Below are 17,810 nucleotides of genomic sequence, written 5' to 3'. Positions count from 1 at the left end.
GTCCAATATGCGTCTGTTAAGGGATAAGAAAGGCTCCAACGGCTTTAAACTCCTTTCCGATCTCTAGTTGTTGAAGCTAAACATCAACATACACCCCAAATTAAAAATGAAAAGGACCTAGAGAACGAACAAAGCCTCTCCAGGCCAAGAAAAAGATGTTAAGCATGAACGCAGCACATGAACAGGGGCCACAAGACATGATATTAGATGTGGAACAAGACATGAACATAGACGTGGAAATGAACATGGGTGCAGCAGATACTAGGGTGAACCAGAGGGGGGGGGGCATTCTTTGTTGACTGCCTGCCTTAGTTTCAAATATTTGAGAACTAGCAAATTGCAGATTATGTGTAAATGTCAATCAGTTAACAAAAATATATTGTTAAGAGATCTCATGAAATAAGCTGGACAGCCATGTGTATCTATAAGAGTGATAATAGCACTTCATAGTATTTTAGAGATTCTAGCTAAAGAAAACGCTTCACTCATCACTGAAATCCAGCCACCTTTAGGATAGGATAGTACAGTACAGTACGACAAGTGCTGACACGCTTTATAAGTGTATACGTTGGTTTTAGACTGTGAACAATACTTTTGAATTCTGGAACATGCTTCCTTTATAAGCACAGAATATCGTATTGAGGAAGGATTGTGATGCACACTTCAGTCTAGTCTTAAAGCAAGGATGAAACAAAGACCTGGATTATTTTATTAGGTGAAGTATTACTTATTGAATTTTTAGCTTCTGGTTTGAAGATCTGTATTGTATGAGGTTACTAGAGAATAATAAACATAGGTTAATGTCTATGCTACAAAACTTCTGTGTTTGATACCAGGTGACCAAAACGTCTTCCTCTCTGTCTAAACTAATATAGGACACCCTTTGTAAGAATATCTATTCATCTGACCCACAGAAGTTTATTGCTCTTTCCACATCAAATATCCAACATGGTTTGGTTCCTGTCCAACACAGTTTGCAAACTCAATCAACATAGATGTCTATGGAGACTGACGGTGCTCAGCATCTCACAGAATTGGGCATGACAGATCCTGCAAAGAACGAATCATCAGGCAGGCAGAATAGTCTTTATACTCATGGTAATGTTGCTTTCTTATTCTGCACCTTCTGCAGTTTCTTAGTGTATGTCTAAACTGCATCTGGAAGTGAGCTTCCCAGTCCAGGACCAGAGTCTTGTGTTAGCAGGACTCCTGCTACTGCTTTGAAAATATCTGTGTAGACAGTGCTTTGATGTTATGACTTGGGCTGTGAGGCTTGCTTCCGGATGCAGTGTAGACGTATCCTTACTTAGCCCAGCGTCTCACCTCATGCATTGCATTAGTTGAGACTGGGTCACTGAGGTCAGAGGGTGAGAGGAATGGTCACATTACTAAGATGATTAAAAGTGACAATTTCCCTTTCTTTAAAAATACAAAATATGAGCTAATCTGAGAACTGGATGTTTTGGGAGACAAAGGGATACAAATATTTCCCCACTACAAATTTCACATATAGAGTTGTAAGTAGTCTGAAATGAAATAATATATTTATTGAGAATTCGTACCTCCTCTTCGGTGCATCTAACCTTAGGGTGTATTGCCTTTGTCCAGGGTATCATGTAAACTTGTGCTGTGCATTGCAAAGGTTTCTGTCACCAAATAAAAAAAAACAAACAAATAAATAAAGCCAACATGGGCTCTTAAAACAACAATATGTCACAAATATGGGAACAGACTTATGTATGAATAAGGCTATACAATTTTAGTGACCCTTTTAAAGACCTTATTATATTTGGAGCTTTATGTGAATATCTGTGGAATCCATCTGTCTTATCTGTTCAACTCAGAACGCTAATTCTCAGCACTTTTCATCTCCAAAAGTATTTTATAAGCATTAGCTAAGTAATCCTCATAGCACCCCTGAGGGTAGGTAAATGTTGATGTCGTTATTGCTATTTAAGATGGGGAAGTTGAGGTACAGAGAGGTTAAGGTCAAACTTGTCAAAAGTGGCCTTTGTTACTGGGTGCCTCGATGGAACTGACTTTACTGCCCCTTGCCATAGTATTTTTCAACCCTTAGAAATGAGCTCTTCCAGGTGGGAAAAGGTGTGTGTGTGGTGGGGAGATCCACCCACTACCACTCTGCTACAAACAGTCCCATCAGCACCATCCCCCTGACCAGGCCCTCTTCCCCAACCTTAGGAGTGCTCTCTCCAGCAGCCCTAACCCATCGTTCGACCCCAACAGCAGCCAACTGGCATACCTCCCTTTGCCCCAAGTATGCCAGCCCCTAGCCATAGGAGCACTCCACTCCAGCAACATCAGCCTGCCCGCATCCTGGTAGTACCCTCCTCCCCTTTCTTTTTTGAATCCACAACCCATAAAATGGTCAAAAAATATCCAATTAGCTTTGCATTAAGCAGACAGATTGTGCAGTTGGAGTGACTCCACCGAAGCAACTCTTTCTGCTGTCCTTGGCAATATCTTGGGTCACACACAGAGCTAAGGATAAAGGTAAAGATAATACTAGGAGAGAAAACTCCCTCAGTTTATTGAGGAATGACTAGCATTTATTGATCTGGCTGACTAGTGGTAGCAAAGACCAATTGAAGTTTTTATTAAATAACACCAAACCCAGGTTGCTGGTTTGGTGAGGGTTATTTATTTATTTATTTTTTTAAACCAACATGATCATCTCTGGTGCAATTCAATTGGATCAATTTGGAACCATCCCTCTGACTTGGTGGTCTACAGCATCCCAATCCCATGTAGCGGGCGCCAGACGACTAGCCACTGAGGAGCATGGCTGCCGGACAAGCAGCCGCCAAAATGCCGCCGAGAAGCGGCAATGCCAAGAAGCGTCATCGCTGAAATGCTGCTGAGAAGTAGCGTCATCAAGAGGCTGAAAATCAGCAGCATTTTGGTGGTGACACTTATTGATGGCTTGTCCGGCGGCCAAGAGGCAGGCACAGATAGATGCCCCGGGTATCGCATTGGGGACCCCTGACTTACACCGTCTATTGTTGCAACACAATCTTCACTCAGTTTCTCGACAACTGTCTTTGAGCAGTTCGTCTTCCTGATTCTAAATGTTATGTTATAATTTAGTCCAGCAACCACCTGAAAAAGCAGTAAGAAGATTTTTGTCATTAAATGTGTCTTTATTACAAGAGGTTTACAGAAAAGACAGTGCTCTAAAAACTTAACACCTTCCCACCAGGGGTATGTGCATAAAACACACACAAACAAAACCCTTTCACAGTAAAAGTGACAATCTTCTTTACTCAAAAATCATCATAGCACTGAAATTGGAGGAAACAGAAAGATCAAAAGAATGTGAACAAGTCTGGCTTTGTTTTACTGCATGACTGCAGTAATCTCATTATTAACGAAGGAAATCATTAAGAGATACCACTGTAGGGAGCCAAATATAAGGGAAAGGAAGTTGGGTGAGGTAAAATTAAGAGTCTGATAAATATAATCTCAGTGAAAAAACAAACTATTTGCCAAACACATTAAAGAGCTGAACTGTAATGGTTCATTAGTGTGCCTGGGACAGTTGATTTGTTGTTATTAGGTGGTATTTTTTACCACATCTCAGAGGGTGGTAGGCACCTCAGAGTAGAAACAACACACACGGGGTGAAATTCTGGCTCCACTGAAGTCAGTGGGAGTTTATCACGGATTTCAATGGGGCCAAGATTTCACCCACCTTTCCTTCCCTGAAACTATTTATATACTGATTTCATTCATGATATAACAAGGAGGCTTCTAGACAATAGAGACAGAGTTGAAGAAGGAAGCACAGGTAAGATCAAGAAGATAATGTAGATTGCTCTGCGAGACTAGTACATGCCATAGCGGGCTAGAAGTGTTTTTAATATCATGCTATTATTTAACAAATCAGTTAGCTGGCTAATTCTGTGTTGGCTTCACAGAAGAGTTGGGCCTTGGGGCCTGATCCAGTGCCCACTGAGGTAATGGAGTTTCCATTGACTTCAGTGAGCGCTGGAACAGATCAATAAGGAAGCACGTCAATGAGGAGAGTGTGGATACAGACCTTTCAGACCAGCTCAGGAAGGGTGAACCATGTGTCTGGAGCAATGTGGAAGAGGCACACAAACTTTTGGGGGAGAGGCAAACAGTCAGGGCATTGAGGCTGATATTTTTGTTGAAGTGGAGAAGATGAGGATTGTTTTGTTTTAATCATATATCATGTGTAAACTAGGGCTGTCAAGTGATTAAAAAATCATGATTAATCGCACAATTCAAAAAATTATTCTCAATTGCACAATTAATTGCGGTGTTAAACAATAATAGAATAACATTTATTTAAATATTTTTTGATGCTTTCTACATTTTCAAATATATTGATCTCAGTTACAACACAGAATACAAAGTGTACAGTGCTCACTTTATATTTTTGATTACAAATATTTGCACTGTAAAAAACAAAAGAAATAGTATTTTTCAATTCACCTAATATAAGTTCTGTAGTGCAATCTCTTTATTGTGTAAGCTGAACTTATTAATGTAGAGTTATGTACAAAAAACCCCTGCATTCAAAATAAAACAAATGTAAAACTTTAGAGCAGGGGTGGGCAAACTACAGCTCCCGGACCACATCCGGCCCACCAGCCAATTTAATCTGGCCCTCAAACTCTCCCTGGGGAGTGGGGTCAGGGGCTTGCCTCACTCCTGCGCTCCAGGTGGAGAACAGGGTCGGGGGCTGCTCTGTGTGGGTATGCTGCGGATCTGCGAGGCTCCCAGAAGCAGCGGCATGTCCCCTATCCGGCTCTTATGCGTAGAGGCAGACAGGGGGCGCTACAAGCTGTTCCCGCCCCAGGTGCTGCCCCTGCAGCTCCCGTTGGCTGGGAACTGTGGCCAGTGGGATCTGTAGGAGTGGCATCTGCAGACGGGGCAGTGCACAAAGCCACCTGACTGCAGCTCTGCGTAGGAGCCGGATGGGAGACATGCCCAGGGGCAGCTCCAGGCACCAGTGCAGCAAGCGCATGCCTGGGGGGGCGACATGCTGGTCGCCATGAGGGCAGCAGTCAGGCAGCCTTCGGTGGCATGCCTGCAGGAGATCTGCCGGTCCTGTGGTTTCGGTGGCAATTTGGTGGCGGGTATGCAAAGGTGAGGGACCATCAGATCACTCGCAGAAACGCTGGTGAATCCATATGACTGCCGTGCTTAGGGTGGAAAAAAACAGAGCTGCCCCTGGACATGCTGCTGCTTCCAGGAGCTGCTTGAAGTAAGTGCTGCCTGGAGTCTGCACCCCTGAGTCCCTCCCGTGCCCCAACCTTCTGCCTCAGCCCTGATCCTGCTCCCACCCTCCGAACCCCTTGGTCCCAGCACAGAGCACCCTCCTGCACCTCAAACCCCTCATCCCCAGCTACACTTTAGAGCCTGCACCTCCAGCTGGAGCCCTCACCCCTTCCTGCATCCCAACCCCAATTTTGTCAACATTCATGGCCCATCATACAATTTGCATACCCAGATGTGGCCCTTGGGCCAAAAAGTTTGCCCAGCCCTGCTTTAGAGCCTACAAGTCCACTCAGTCCTACTTCAGCCAATCACCCAGACAAACAAGTTTGTTTGCATTTACAGGAGATACTGCTGCCTGCTTCTTATTTACAGTGTCACCTGAAAGTGAGAGCAGGCGTTCACATGGCACTTTTGTAGCCAGCGTTGCAAGGTATTTACGTGCCAGATATGCTAAACATTCGTATGCCCCTTCATGCTTCAGACACCATTCCAGTCTTAGAGACTGGCTGAATGAGCAGTAGAACTGAGTGGACTTGTAGGCTCTAAAGTTTTACATTGTTTTGTTTTTGAGTGCAGTTATGTAACAAAAAACTCCCCTACATTTGTAAGTTAAACTTTCATGATAAAGCTATTGCATTACAGTACTTGTATGAGGTGAATTGAAAAATACTTCTTTTTGTTTATCATTTTTACAGGACAAATATTTGTAATAAAAATAATATAAAGTGAGCACTGTACACTTTGTATTCTGTGTTGAAATAGAAATTAATATATTTGAAAAGGTAGAAAAACATCCAAAAAAATTTAATAAATTTCAATTGGTATTCTATTGTTTAACAGTGCAATTAATTGCAATTAATTTTTTTATCACAATTAATTTTGAGTTAATTGCTTGAGTTAACTGGGATTAATCAACAACCCTAGTTCCTGCAGCTCCTATTGCCTGGGAACGGCAAACTGCAGCCATTGGGAGCTGTGGGCGGCTGTGCCTGCAGACCGTCAGCATAAACACTGTCTTGCGGCCCACCTGCGGATTACTGTGATGGGCCCATCGGCCGCAGATTGCCCACCACTGCTCTGGAGCGTTACTCAGGGTGTAAGTTAACAGAGTCTCAAGGAAAAACAGTGAAGGCTCAATTGCTTGGGATTTTAAAATCTACTATAGGATAGACAGAGAATATATGGTATAGAATGCTGACCTGGAGGATGGACTAGATGATCTTACTCATAGGTCTTTTCTATTTCTGATGCCGTATGAAATGATGCCAAAAGGTTTGGTAAAGAAGAGGGGTGTAACAAACATCAGATTCCTTAATTGGAATCCTGCCCTATTGTTTTGGGTCCAGATAAGACAAAAAAATATGTTGATGGATTTTTGCGGGGTTGGGGGGCGGGGAATCCTTTTGGATGCATCCTAAGATGGCTGAAATTTGCAAGAACGGGCATTCAGATACCCTGGTGATCAAAGTGGTATAAAACACTTGGGCAGATAGCTCCCAAGATTTCAAACCCAAATCTAAACCTTAACTCTGATTCAGCTCTGAGCCCTGGCATCACCATATCCTTGGCCCATCTCTAAGAAATATTGAGAGGTGGTCCTAAATGAAATTGAACATGAAAAGGAAAGAGGAATCCCAACCTGCACGGTGGCATGTGATATTGCTTCAGCTTTATAATAGAAGACATCATTGCTCTCTTCGTTATACTTCTCAAGGGAAGCTCTCAGTGGTTCCTCCAATTCTGTACTGTTAGTTGGGATGGGCTTTGGACAGCCAGCACAAATGGAAATGCGAGGAGGTGCAGTTTCATCAACTGAAAGAAACATCAGGTTTCAAGTAAATCTAAGGAACAAACGATTCAGTGTGCATTGGGCTTAGGCGAACCATTGAGGGAGAAGTCTCCCTCTGCCAGGCCTGGCTGTGTTTGAGTCTGCTAGGGTGGGACCTAAAATATTTTGGGGCTTGATTTGATAGATCTTTGTGTTGTAACATCAATGAGGTGTTCAGGAGAAAGCAGAATTTAGGCACCGAGGGTCAAACAGTGCATTTGATCAATACACTGCTCCTCATTGAAATGAGAGTACAAATTGAGGGTGGCAAGTGGACTGTTAGAGGAGAAACATCTGAAATGGGGTGATGGGCTGTACTAGAGGAAACAGGAGGCTCCTTTCATCCCTGAAATCTATGAGTGCACACTATGTGCAATGAGTGATTGTAGTTTGAAGAATTACATAATCATTCCTTGAAGCAAAACAAGTCTCTGAATGGGTGAGGAAGCAACACATGATACATGTAGTGACCCTGTACCTGCAGATCTAAAGTCTTGGAATGGTAACAATCTGTGTCCTAACAGAAGACTAAAGAGAAGTGACAACAAATAAAATGGTCTTGTCAGAAGTATGGTGCTGAGTAATAATGCATCAGGTGTAGGTGGGATAATTTACTCCTGAAAAGAAATTGTTTTCAAGTTATCAAATTTAAGAAATCAAATGAAGTACAGTGATGTAACATGAAATAAAAACAGCGATAGTGCTAGATGAATTCTTGAGTCCAGTTGACAGGCTCTGAGAGCACCAGCCAAAGCGGCTATGGTTCTTTGATTTAAGGAGGTGATATACATACAAAATCACGTTGTGAATGTGGAGTAATAATTTGTGCATGTTAAAGGGATTGTTCCTCTATGCCTTTTTTTCCCCCTTTCTTCATATATCTGTATCTTTGTGAAAGTTCTTTAAATCGGTGGTTCTCAACCTTTCCAGGCTACTGTACCCCTTGCAGGAGTCTGATTTTTCTTGCGTAGCCCAGTTTCACCTCACTTAAAAACAACTTGCTTACAAAATCAGACATAAAAATACAAGTGGCACAGCACACACTTACTGAAAAATTGCGTACTTTCTCATGTTTGACATATAATTATAAAATAAATTGATTGGAATATACTATTGTGCTTACATTTCAGTGTATAGTATATAGAGCTGTATAAACCAGTCATTGTTTGTATGAAATTTTAGTTTGTGCTGATTTCAATAGTGCCTTTAATGTAGCTTATTGTAAAACTAGGCAAATATCTCAACCAGCGGTCCAGGGCCCCCTGGGGGGCCGCCAAGCAGGGCCAGCGTTAGACTCACTGGGGCCGAGGGCAAAAAGCTAAAACCCCATCACATGGGGCTGAAGCCTGGGGCCCTGAGCCCCACCACACAGGGCTGAAGTCAAACCCTGAGCAACGTAGCTTTGTGGGGGCCTCTGTGGCATGGGGCCCCAGGCAATTGCTTTGCTTGCTACCCCTTAATGCTGGCCCTGGCTTTTATATGTAGAAAACCAGGTATGTGGCACAGGTGGGCGGTGGAGTTTTTATAGAATATTGGTGTGGGCCTCAGCAAGAAAATGGTTGAGAACCCCTGATCTAGATGATATACCCCCAGAAGACCTCTGCATACCCCCAGGGTACATGTACCCCTGATTGAGACCCACCGCAGCTCTACTTCTATTTAGAGGGATAGATCAGAGCTCCTGGGAAAATATAGTTCTTTTGGAAACACAACAGACAAAACTGCTTACTGAAGATACTATGTGACAATAACTTCTCTTTAAAGGATATCTGTGATATGTGATAGTGGTGATGGTGGAGGAAAGAAATAGTGGTGTTTATTTTATCTGTAAATAAAGTTTAGAGGGAGAAGTATACTCTCTGAGCTGCCTTGCTGATCTTCATGGTAGGTTTGACCTTGAGCTCAACCCTGCTGATCCCCATTCAGGGTTCAGCGGCCAGCTTCACATGCCATAGACATATGGCAATGTAAAGATCAGAGAAGAGACCTTTCCCCTGCATTTTCAATACTTGTAGGAAATGAGAAAATTATCTGTTAATATTCCATTGTGGGGGAAAAAGGCCTTATTGTTTTGCTGTGCCAGCAGAGTAGCTTTTCCCCTTCCATGATTTTTTTAGTTCCTTGGCATTTTTGTTGTTCTTCAGTTTGTAATTGCAACCAACTGTTAACATTTGTGAATTGACAGATGGTTGTCACATACCTGGAAACTTGCATTTCTGTGCAACATCCACAATTGTGTTATTAAGATCCACATAGGCCTTGGCTTCACAGGTACCTACATGCTGAGTTGGGGGGAAAAAAAGCTTGTTGTTTTCTCTTAGAAATACTTAACAAGCACATTTGTAAATATCTTGATGCCCTCCTTCACAGCAAACAAACGCTGGGTTGTGCAGAGAGATGAGAGACCTACTTGTGCTGTCTTTTACATTGGTCGGTCTCCATTGTCTCCAGTGACTTTTCTCCTGATCTACGCTAGTGTGAATGAGATCAAAATCAGGTTCAGTGTTTTCTGATCAGGAGAAAAGATGATCTTGGGAAATCCTCTTGAGAAAATGGAAAGAGCTCTTTATAGATAGATTTTGATAAAAGATTAATGGGACCGGTTTTGACTTGGTCCTGAAAGGTACTGAACAACTCCCTTTGACTTCAATGGGAGGTCAGAATGCTTAGTACCTACAGAATCATACCCTTGGGGGATGTCTATACTGCAGTGTAAGACCAGGGTTCAAACTCAGGCTCAAGCCTTACCCTCTTCTGTCTACACACAAATCATGCTAACCCAGGGCTCAGGACCCCCCAGGCATGGAGGGCCTGAGTCAAGCCAGAACCCAGGATTCAAGCCCCATTTCTTTGCTGTCTAGATGCAGGCCCACTGGAGTCATGTCCATGAGGTTCTGGGAGCCTGGGTCCGAGCCTTGGGTGAGTGCGATTTGTGGTCAGACAGAAGGGGAGTTAGGCTTGAGCCCAAGTTCAAACTCTGGGCTTACACTGAAGCGTAGACATACCCTGAGGGGCCAGTCTTTCTAATACTGCTGTGAACAATTTCCGGGGCGTACACTAATAAAACCTGCAGCATAAGACAGCAATTCAGAACTACTGGAAATGTGCTGAAGGGACTTGCTTATCCTGCTAATACCTACCAATGGGCAGCTAAGTTCAATGGTTCAGGTATTATATGGCTAAGGCCCAGTCTTACAGGCCATTTGTGGGTCAATCTTACATGCCATTACTGGTAGCCCTCCTGAATACGTGTGACATAGGCAGATATTCCATTTGACAGATGGGGAAACTGAAGCTCAGACGGGTTAAGTGACTTGTTGAATGTTAAAGAGCAGGTCAGTGTCAGAGCCAGAAATTGAATCCAGATAGAAGAGGGGGGCAGAGTCAGACTTTCACTATGCAGTCATTTCTTATCCTTTCCATCAACACTTCTAAAATTGAGTAGCATTCTCAAGGTACCCATGAGTAACAGGAATGGTATTCTGTGGAGGCGCTTGTTTGGAACAAGTAGTTTTTGGTGAAATATGAGTTTTGGTAGCATGGTCTTTTTCATCCACAAGACAATTTTTGCCACCACTAGCCCCAGTTGGGGAGAAAAAGAATGACTATTGCAACCATTCTCCTGAAAGATGTACCTATAACCAAGGCAGTTGGTAACTTATGGCACAGCCTAGCTGGAGCATGTGTATTTATGTATCATATCCTTAGAAGTTTTCCCATACAGACTGCAGTGCGGATAACAGTAATTTAGCAACTTGCTTTTCGTAAGAAATATTTGCCTGAAGCATTTTAATTTCCACATTACTGCTCTCTCAGCGCAGGTCCCTTGGCCAGGCTGCATAAGAGAATTTGCAACATTTCAGGGGCATGACCTTTTTAGGCTTTGATTCAGCAAAGGTCTTAAACATGTACTGAAATCCATTCCTAAGGAACATGGCACTTAAGCACATGTTTAACTTTTAAGCCTGTGGTTAAATTCCATTGTCTTTAAGATTATGGCTACGCTGCAATAAAACACCCATGGCTGACCTTTGTCAGCTGACTTGAGCTTGCGGGGCTCAGACTGTGGGGCTATAAAATTGCAGTGTAGACGTTTGGGCTCGGGCTGGGACCTGAGCTCTGGACCCAGCCAGAGCCTGGACAATTATGCTGCAGTTTTATAGCCTTGCGGCCCAAGCTTCATCAGCTGGCATGGACCAGCCGCAGTATAGACATACCTTAAGTTAAGCAGGTGCTTAAATGCTTTGCTGAATCAAAATCTTAGTAATTAATTACCAACATAAGAAGCTGTTTTGATAAACTGTACATGACCACCACTTACACCTCCAACAATGGGTTTGCATTCAGGACTTAAATCCTGAAAATTACTCTTGGTGCAACTAGTCTCCTTGACTTCATATTCAACTGCATAATTCCATCCAGCCACCACCTGAAACAAATATTTAGGAGATAGTTTTTTATTTCAAATACATATTGAATTAAATAAAATCACCAAATAAATAGCAAGAGGATAATACTTTGCCCATCTGTAATGCCTTCCATCCAAGGGTTTCACATTGCTCCGCACTCATTAAGCCACACAACAGCTCAGTGCAGCAGGAAATTATTCTTCTCATTTTACAGTAGGGTAAACTGAATCATAGGAGCTAGCTGTTAAATTTGTAACCAGATCCAGGTTCAGATTCCAATCCCCTCCCCCACCCACTTCACAGTGCAAGGTTTCTTACATCTTCCTTTGAAGTGTCTGATACTGGCTACTGGACTAGAGGATACTGGTTTGATCTGGTGTGGCAATTTCTATGATCTTAGGTATAGCACATGGCATAACAATATCTGAATAATGCAACTTTGAGTTGTAGGTGTCATTTATTAACAGGTGTGCTGCCATTATTATTTACTAAGAATTGTTTCATGCTGTGGGCATTTTCTTCTGTCTTGTTCAGGATTTTAGTCACTTTCTTGTTTGTTAAATGGCAACTTCCAATAATATCTGCTGTAAGGGTGCAGTTTATGTAATCCACATAAATCCCAAATACTCCGACTTTATGCAAGTGAAGTTCTGGAAAGGGGGCGGGGGAGGCAAAATCCATCCCCCAGCCTGGACCCAGGATGCAGCTCACTGTTTGTGACTACTGCACCCAACTCACGGAACAGCAGAGTAGCTTATCCACTCTGTATCACAGCAGACTAAAATCCCATTGACTTCAATGGATTTTGGGTCAGGGCCCATATGCAGAAGTGATAGGGATGCCGGATCAACATAAATACACATAATATTCCTTCCTCAGTCCATCTCAATGAAATCCTTTAATTTATTCTAGTCTGACATGAAGACTGTTTAGAGTGCGTAGGTGGTATAGCAATCCCCTCTCCAGCTGCTCCGCTGCAGCCCCCCTTGGATTACGGAATGTGTAGGCCCCTGTGTCTTGCAGCTAAGGTGATCAATGCCATTAACAAATAAAGAGTGGAAATTGGTTTCTTAATAAAATTGATTTGGTTCATGATATTTTGAGCAAGTTAAACTGTTGCTCAAACTGACTTGTGGAACAATACAAAAAGATAAATGGATTAAAATATGCAAAGGAAAGTAAACTTAGATTGCGTTAAGTTATATAATACTTAAAATCAAATCAGAAACATATCTTAGAGCTCTCTCATACCGATGCCTAAGCTGAGTCCCTGGCACAGACATGTAACCCTTTCATGGAACACAAGTTGACATGGAACTTTGAGGACTTGAATGTGCATTCCTTGTACACTCAAAATTCCCACTGAAGATCAAAATGAAAAATCCACTTCTGTCTCACAGCCAGAGTGTGGGCTTTTTATTTTTCTGAACATTTTCTTTCTTTAGCCTTGTCTAAACCACAAAATATACCAATTGCTGACGATATACGTTGGTGAGGTGTACAGCTGTACCAGTGCTGAACACTTTAGTTGAAACTGGAGACAAGGACAAACTATGTTCAGAAGCCAGTGTAAAACCACTGAAAAAAACCCAGGCATTTAGCCTTTTGTCCCTCAGTGTCCCCATCTATAGAAGTTAAAATTGTTATTTTTATATTACATATTTTACTATCATAAAATGGAACTAACTACAGGTAGATAGAAGGTACTTTGGTTTTTTATATCTTTTATAAAATAAAGAAAAAAATCTGATATACAAACCTGCCTGGAGGCTTTTATTACTTCACCAACTTCAAAAAGGGAAGATTGGTCACTCTGTTTATTAAAGATCCGAATAGCATATCTCAAAATGGGTAACAATTGTAGGCTGTCCCCCGGTATGGGATGATAGCATCCAAGACACGGGACATGGGAAAGATTCACCTTTCCTTCAACTGAAAAAAATACAAACCAACCAAACATTCAGCTTTTTGCTTAATAAAATAGCCTCAGTTGTTTAGCTCCCAATTTTTTTGTGAACAAGCGAGAGAGTTTAAGGAAGAATTCTCATTCCTTTTGATTGGCAAAGAGCTTGAGCAGCAAAATACAGATCCAGATTTCAGCCCCCCGTGTTCAGAACCAGACTTTTTGGCTCAGTTCAATATAGTTGTTTGGGGCACCTTTAACATCTGGATCCAGATCTGAGTTCAGATGCCAAAACCTTCACCCACCCAAGTTCAGGAGTCTTTGGATCTAAAGTTTAGTTTCTGGCTCTTCTCTACTTTTAATGTGAAAATACAGCATGCAGCTTTGAAACTGTGCAACAGAGGAAGTCATCCATCAGCCCCAGCCAGCAGCTACAGTGAAGGGAGATACCCCAGGAGGTTGTGGTTTTTACCAGAGAGTTCATAGTCAATGTGCAGCAGCTTGTACTCCACACCACACTGCAATGGAAAACTTGACATTACAATTTCAGATGGCACCTTTTGAGGTGGGCCATCATGATTCAGATCTCCCCTACAGATGCAGGTCCAGCTACTCTTCAGATGCATTGTCTGAATTGCCCCAGCGTAGGCTGCCCACCACCTACTAAGTGGAATCAACTTTCAGGCACCGCCAAGCTGGGCTGGATTTGAATAGGCAATCTGGAAGGAGGAGGCTCCAGATTCTGTTCCCTGCCACTAATCTTATTAACCCCCTTTCCTGCCTTGTAAGCAGGAGTTGGATTTTCATAAATTAATTTCATAGTTCAGTGCATAAATTAATTTCATAATTCAGTGACCTTGAGAATCAACGTGAGACAATATCAGATCTCTATGGAATTTAAGTAAAATCTGTGGGCCAGATCCCCTGCTGGTGGGAACGATGCCAATTTACACTAGCCAAGGAACTGGCCCAATATCTCTTTAAGGACAAGTTCTACTAGTGAAGGCTGAGCAATATATTACTCATTAGAGACTGAGCTGTGAAATCCTTCACCAGACTGATCTGATTGTTTACCTCTTCCTGTGGGGATCATTGGACAACATTTTGCTCTCACCAGTGTAAATCTGCAGTAACTCCTCTGTAAGTAATTTACCTACTCCTCCTTTACACCAGTGTAGCTGACCTTATTGTCATTGTGTGCAGTCACAAATCAGAATGCCCAAAAACATCCAGCACATCCTGTTCTAAAGCGACTGTGGCCTTAGTCACAATTTTAGCTCTTCTCACGAGCAGTGAAGAACATCTACACTTTTTGCAAAACTGCAGCTGTGCCTCTGATGCTGCACAGCTGATATATTCAATTCAAATGTGGATTTTCAGCTTTCAAAACCATCCCTTCCTTGAGTTAACCAAGGAACGCACATCCCGCTTATTAACCTTCCTGGCAACTAGATGTCACCGTTGCCTTACAAATGCAACTGAAACAAAATATGATGTAGTTGGTAGTAAAACATGGACACTGGAAGAAAGAATCTCTGCTGTGATGCTTTCAATCATTGCAACTTGTTTCTAGTACAGGAGTTTACACATAGATTTAATCACCACATACGGGGGAGGGGCGGGGTTGGGGAGGGGGGATGTGCTGATTATAAGCAGACCATGTGGCACCAACTAGGGTTAAGGTTGCCTAAACATTTCCATTCCATAGGGCCTTTTTCAGATTATTATAATCCTGACAGACTTTTACTTTTTGGGATGAATTTTTCCTCATTTTTTACTCAGTCAGAAGAGTCATTGGGGGGGGGGGTTGGGGGGAGTAAGTTTGAGCAAAACCAGTTCAGCCATTTTTGAATATGAAGAAAGTGAAAAAAAGATACATTTTTGCCCTGTAGCAAAGCTTTTTGCTACCTTTATTTGAACATCTGTTGTGCCTCAGGGGGTGGGGATAGAGACTTATAATTTGGGGGATATCCAGTCCATAGGTCACAGATGTACCTTGGTCCAGTGAAAATCAGTTTTGATTTAGCTGAAATGTAAAGGATTAAAACACATTCTTCATGCAGACTCTGGTCATGAGCAGCAGGTATAAGAGGCCAGGGAGGCTAGGCCTCACCAAACAGGATGTGGGACACCGCCCTTTGGAGGCGTGCTGCTGGCACGCCATCTTTGGAGTGCAGCCACTGGAAGGGTGCCCCGTCCATGCTATACCCCAAGACCCCTCTCCTGTGTCCCGCTTTTCCCCCGTGGTCCTGACTACACTGCTGCTCTTCTTGTCCCTGCTCTACCTTTTTCCTGAGATACTCACTGCTTGCACTTCTCCTTTGCTTCCCCCATGGCCCACCCATCTGCCTGTCATCTCTTCACCCCTTCTCCATGGCCCGCTGCCTGCTGCTTGCACCTCTTCACCCCCAGAGGCAGAGAGGTGTGGGCAGGGGGACCCTCAGTGAGGGATGGAGCAGAGAGTTGAGAACAGTGGGTATGGGAGGGTTTTTGGGGGAGGGGCCAAGCATGAGCAGGGTCTGGGGTGGAGTGGGGGTGGGCCTCAGGGTGGAGCAGGACCACACTCTGGATACCAGTGGCCCCCCCACACTTTTAGGGAGTTTCTGGCACTCAGACCCAGCCTCCCCAGATGCGGGAGTCACATGTCACCCATGACTCTGGTTTTCATTACATGATAATAGGTATTTTTAACAGCAACTTTCAGTGTTCCATTGGCACAACACATGCTTGCATAAGAAAGTGGAGTGGAATTTCATTTTTAACATGTAGTAGTCTGTGGAAAATAACTTGTGAGATTATGAATAGAGTGATGCAGGCTCCTACCTTTAAAGTTACCTGAAAAACAAGATAGGTGAGGTAATCTCTTTTCTTGGAACAACTTCTGTCGGTGGAGAGCAGAGAATATGCTCTTAAGTGAGGTATAAGAGGCCAGGGAGGCAAAGCCTCCCCAAACAGGCTGTGGTGCACCTCCCTCTGGAGGTGTGCTACTGTCTTTGGAGCACACTTTGTCTTACTTTCACTAAACAAGGACACTCTGCCAGAGAAGTAGATTGCATCATGGAATGAGTCACCCAAATACTTTGGGGAACAGAAAAAAAAATACCCACTAATTGCACACTTTCAGTTGTTAACTGCTACCAGACACTAGAACCCATATGGATTATCATCAAACAATTACAACCCATACTTGATGGGGACCATATCCTGAAAGAAATCTTTCCTGAACCACCTCTTCTGGCCTTCAAATAACCCCCAAACTCATCATTAGAGGCAAGCTCCCCACAGGCCAGGACATGTCAACTCAAGGCAGCACCAGATCCTTTTAGAGCAACAGATGGAAAACCTACGAAGATCTCTCCATGGTTATGTTGGTCAGTACCCTCACAATATACCTTTCAAGATCCACTGGTCCTTCATCTGCCTATCACAACATGTGGTGTATCTCATCCAGTGCATCAAATGCCCCACAACAACTATGTGGATGAAACCAGACAGTCACTATGCTCTTGAATGAACTCACACAGAAAAATGATAAAAGACAAAAACACCTTATCACCCATAGGCGAACATTTTTCACAAAGAATTGCTCCACAGCTGACCTATCAGTCCTCATTCTCAAAGGAAACATGCACAACATCTCCAGAAGATGAGCCTGAGAACTTAAATTCATAACTCTGTTAGACACTAAGAAGCCGGGACTTAACAGAGGCACTGGTTTCATGACTAGGGCCCTACCAAACTTACAGTCCATATTGTGGAATTTGACAATCATAGGATTTAAAAAATAATAAATTTCATATTTGCAGATATTTAAATCTGAAATTTCACAGTGTGTAATTGTAGGGGTACTGACCCAAAAAGGAGTTGCGGGGGAGAGGGGTGGGGAGGAGTCACAAGATTATTGTAGAGGGGGTTGCGATACTGCTTCCCTTTCTTCTGCGCTGCAGCTGGTGGCAGAGGTGCCTTCAGAGCTGGATGGCTGGAGAGCAACAGCTGTTGGCCAGGAGCCCAACTTTATGCTTAACAATCTGTCCCACCATGTGTTTAGTTTGGTAACTCTGGTGACCTTCTCTAGACCTGAGGAAGAGCTCTGTGAAGCTCAAAAGTTTGTCCTGTCCACCAGCAGAAGTTGGTCCAATAAAATATATTACGTCACCCACCTTATTTTTCTGTCTCATATCCTGGGACCAACACAGCTACAACAACACGGAAAACAACAATTTAAAATCACCTGGAAATCTCAACAAAGTTATTTTGCAGTTTGTAGTTGTTCATTTTATTCAATACAACTATATAATGCCAGTCTGAGCAGTTACATACCTGGGATAATTCTGCATTCCTGTGTAACATTACTGATTTTCTCAGTCTTGTCAACATAAACTTGAGCTTTACATTCACCTGATTC

The 17,810-nt window shown here is 42.9% G+C and overlaps 1 protein-coding gene across 1 annotated transcript in view; it reads right to left on the bottom strand.

Annotated features, from left to right (window-relative positions):
• The window catches only part of KNG1 (kininogen 1), a 28,636-nt gene that overhangs the window by 1,203 nt on the left and 9,623 nt on the right, over window positions 1-17,810 (bottom strand). The window contains 6 exon segments of the mRNA XM_075068967.1: window positions 3,010-3,117; window positions 6,905-7,077; window positions 9,294-9,375; window positions 11,415-11,522; window positions 13,262-13,434; window positions 17,726-17,810. Coding sequence (XP_074925068.1) covers window positions 3,010-3,117; window positions 6,905-7,077; window positions 9,294-9,375; window positions 11,415-11,522; window positions 13,262-13,434; window positions 17,726-17,810 — 729 coding nt within the window.

Source organism: Chelonoidis abingdonii, chromosome 8, assembly GCF_003597395.2.
Source record: "Chelonoidis abingdonii isolate Lonesome George chromosome 8, CheloAbing_2.0, whole genome shotgun sequence".
NCBI lineage: Eukaryota > Metazoa > Chordata > Testudines > Testudinidae > Chelonoidis > Chelonoidis abingdonii.
The sequence above is the reverse complement of the archived record's forward strand: the minus strand, read 5'-3'. Positions and strand labels throughout refer to the sequence as shown.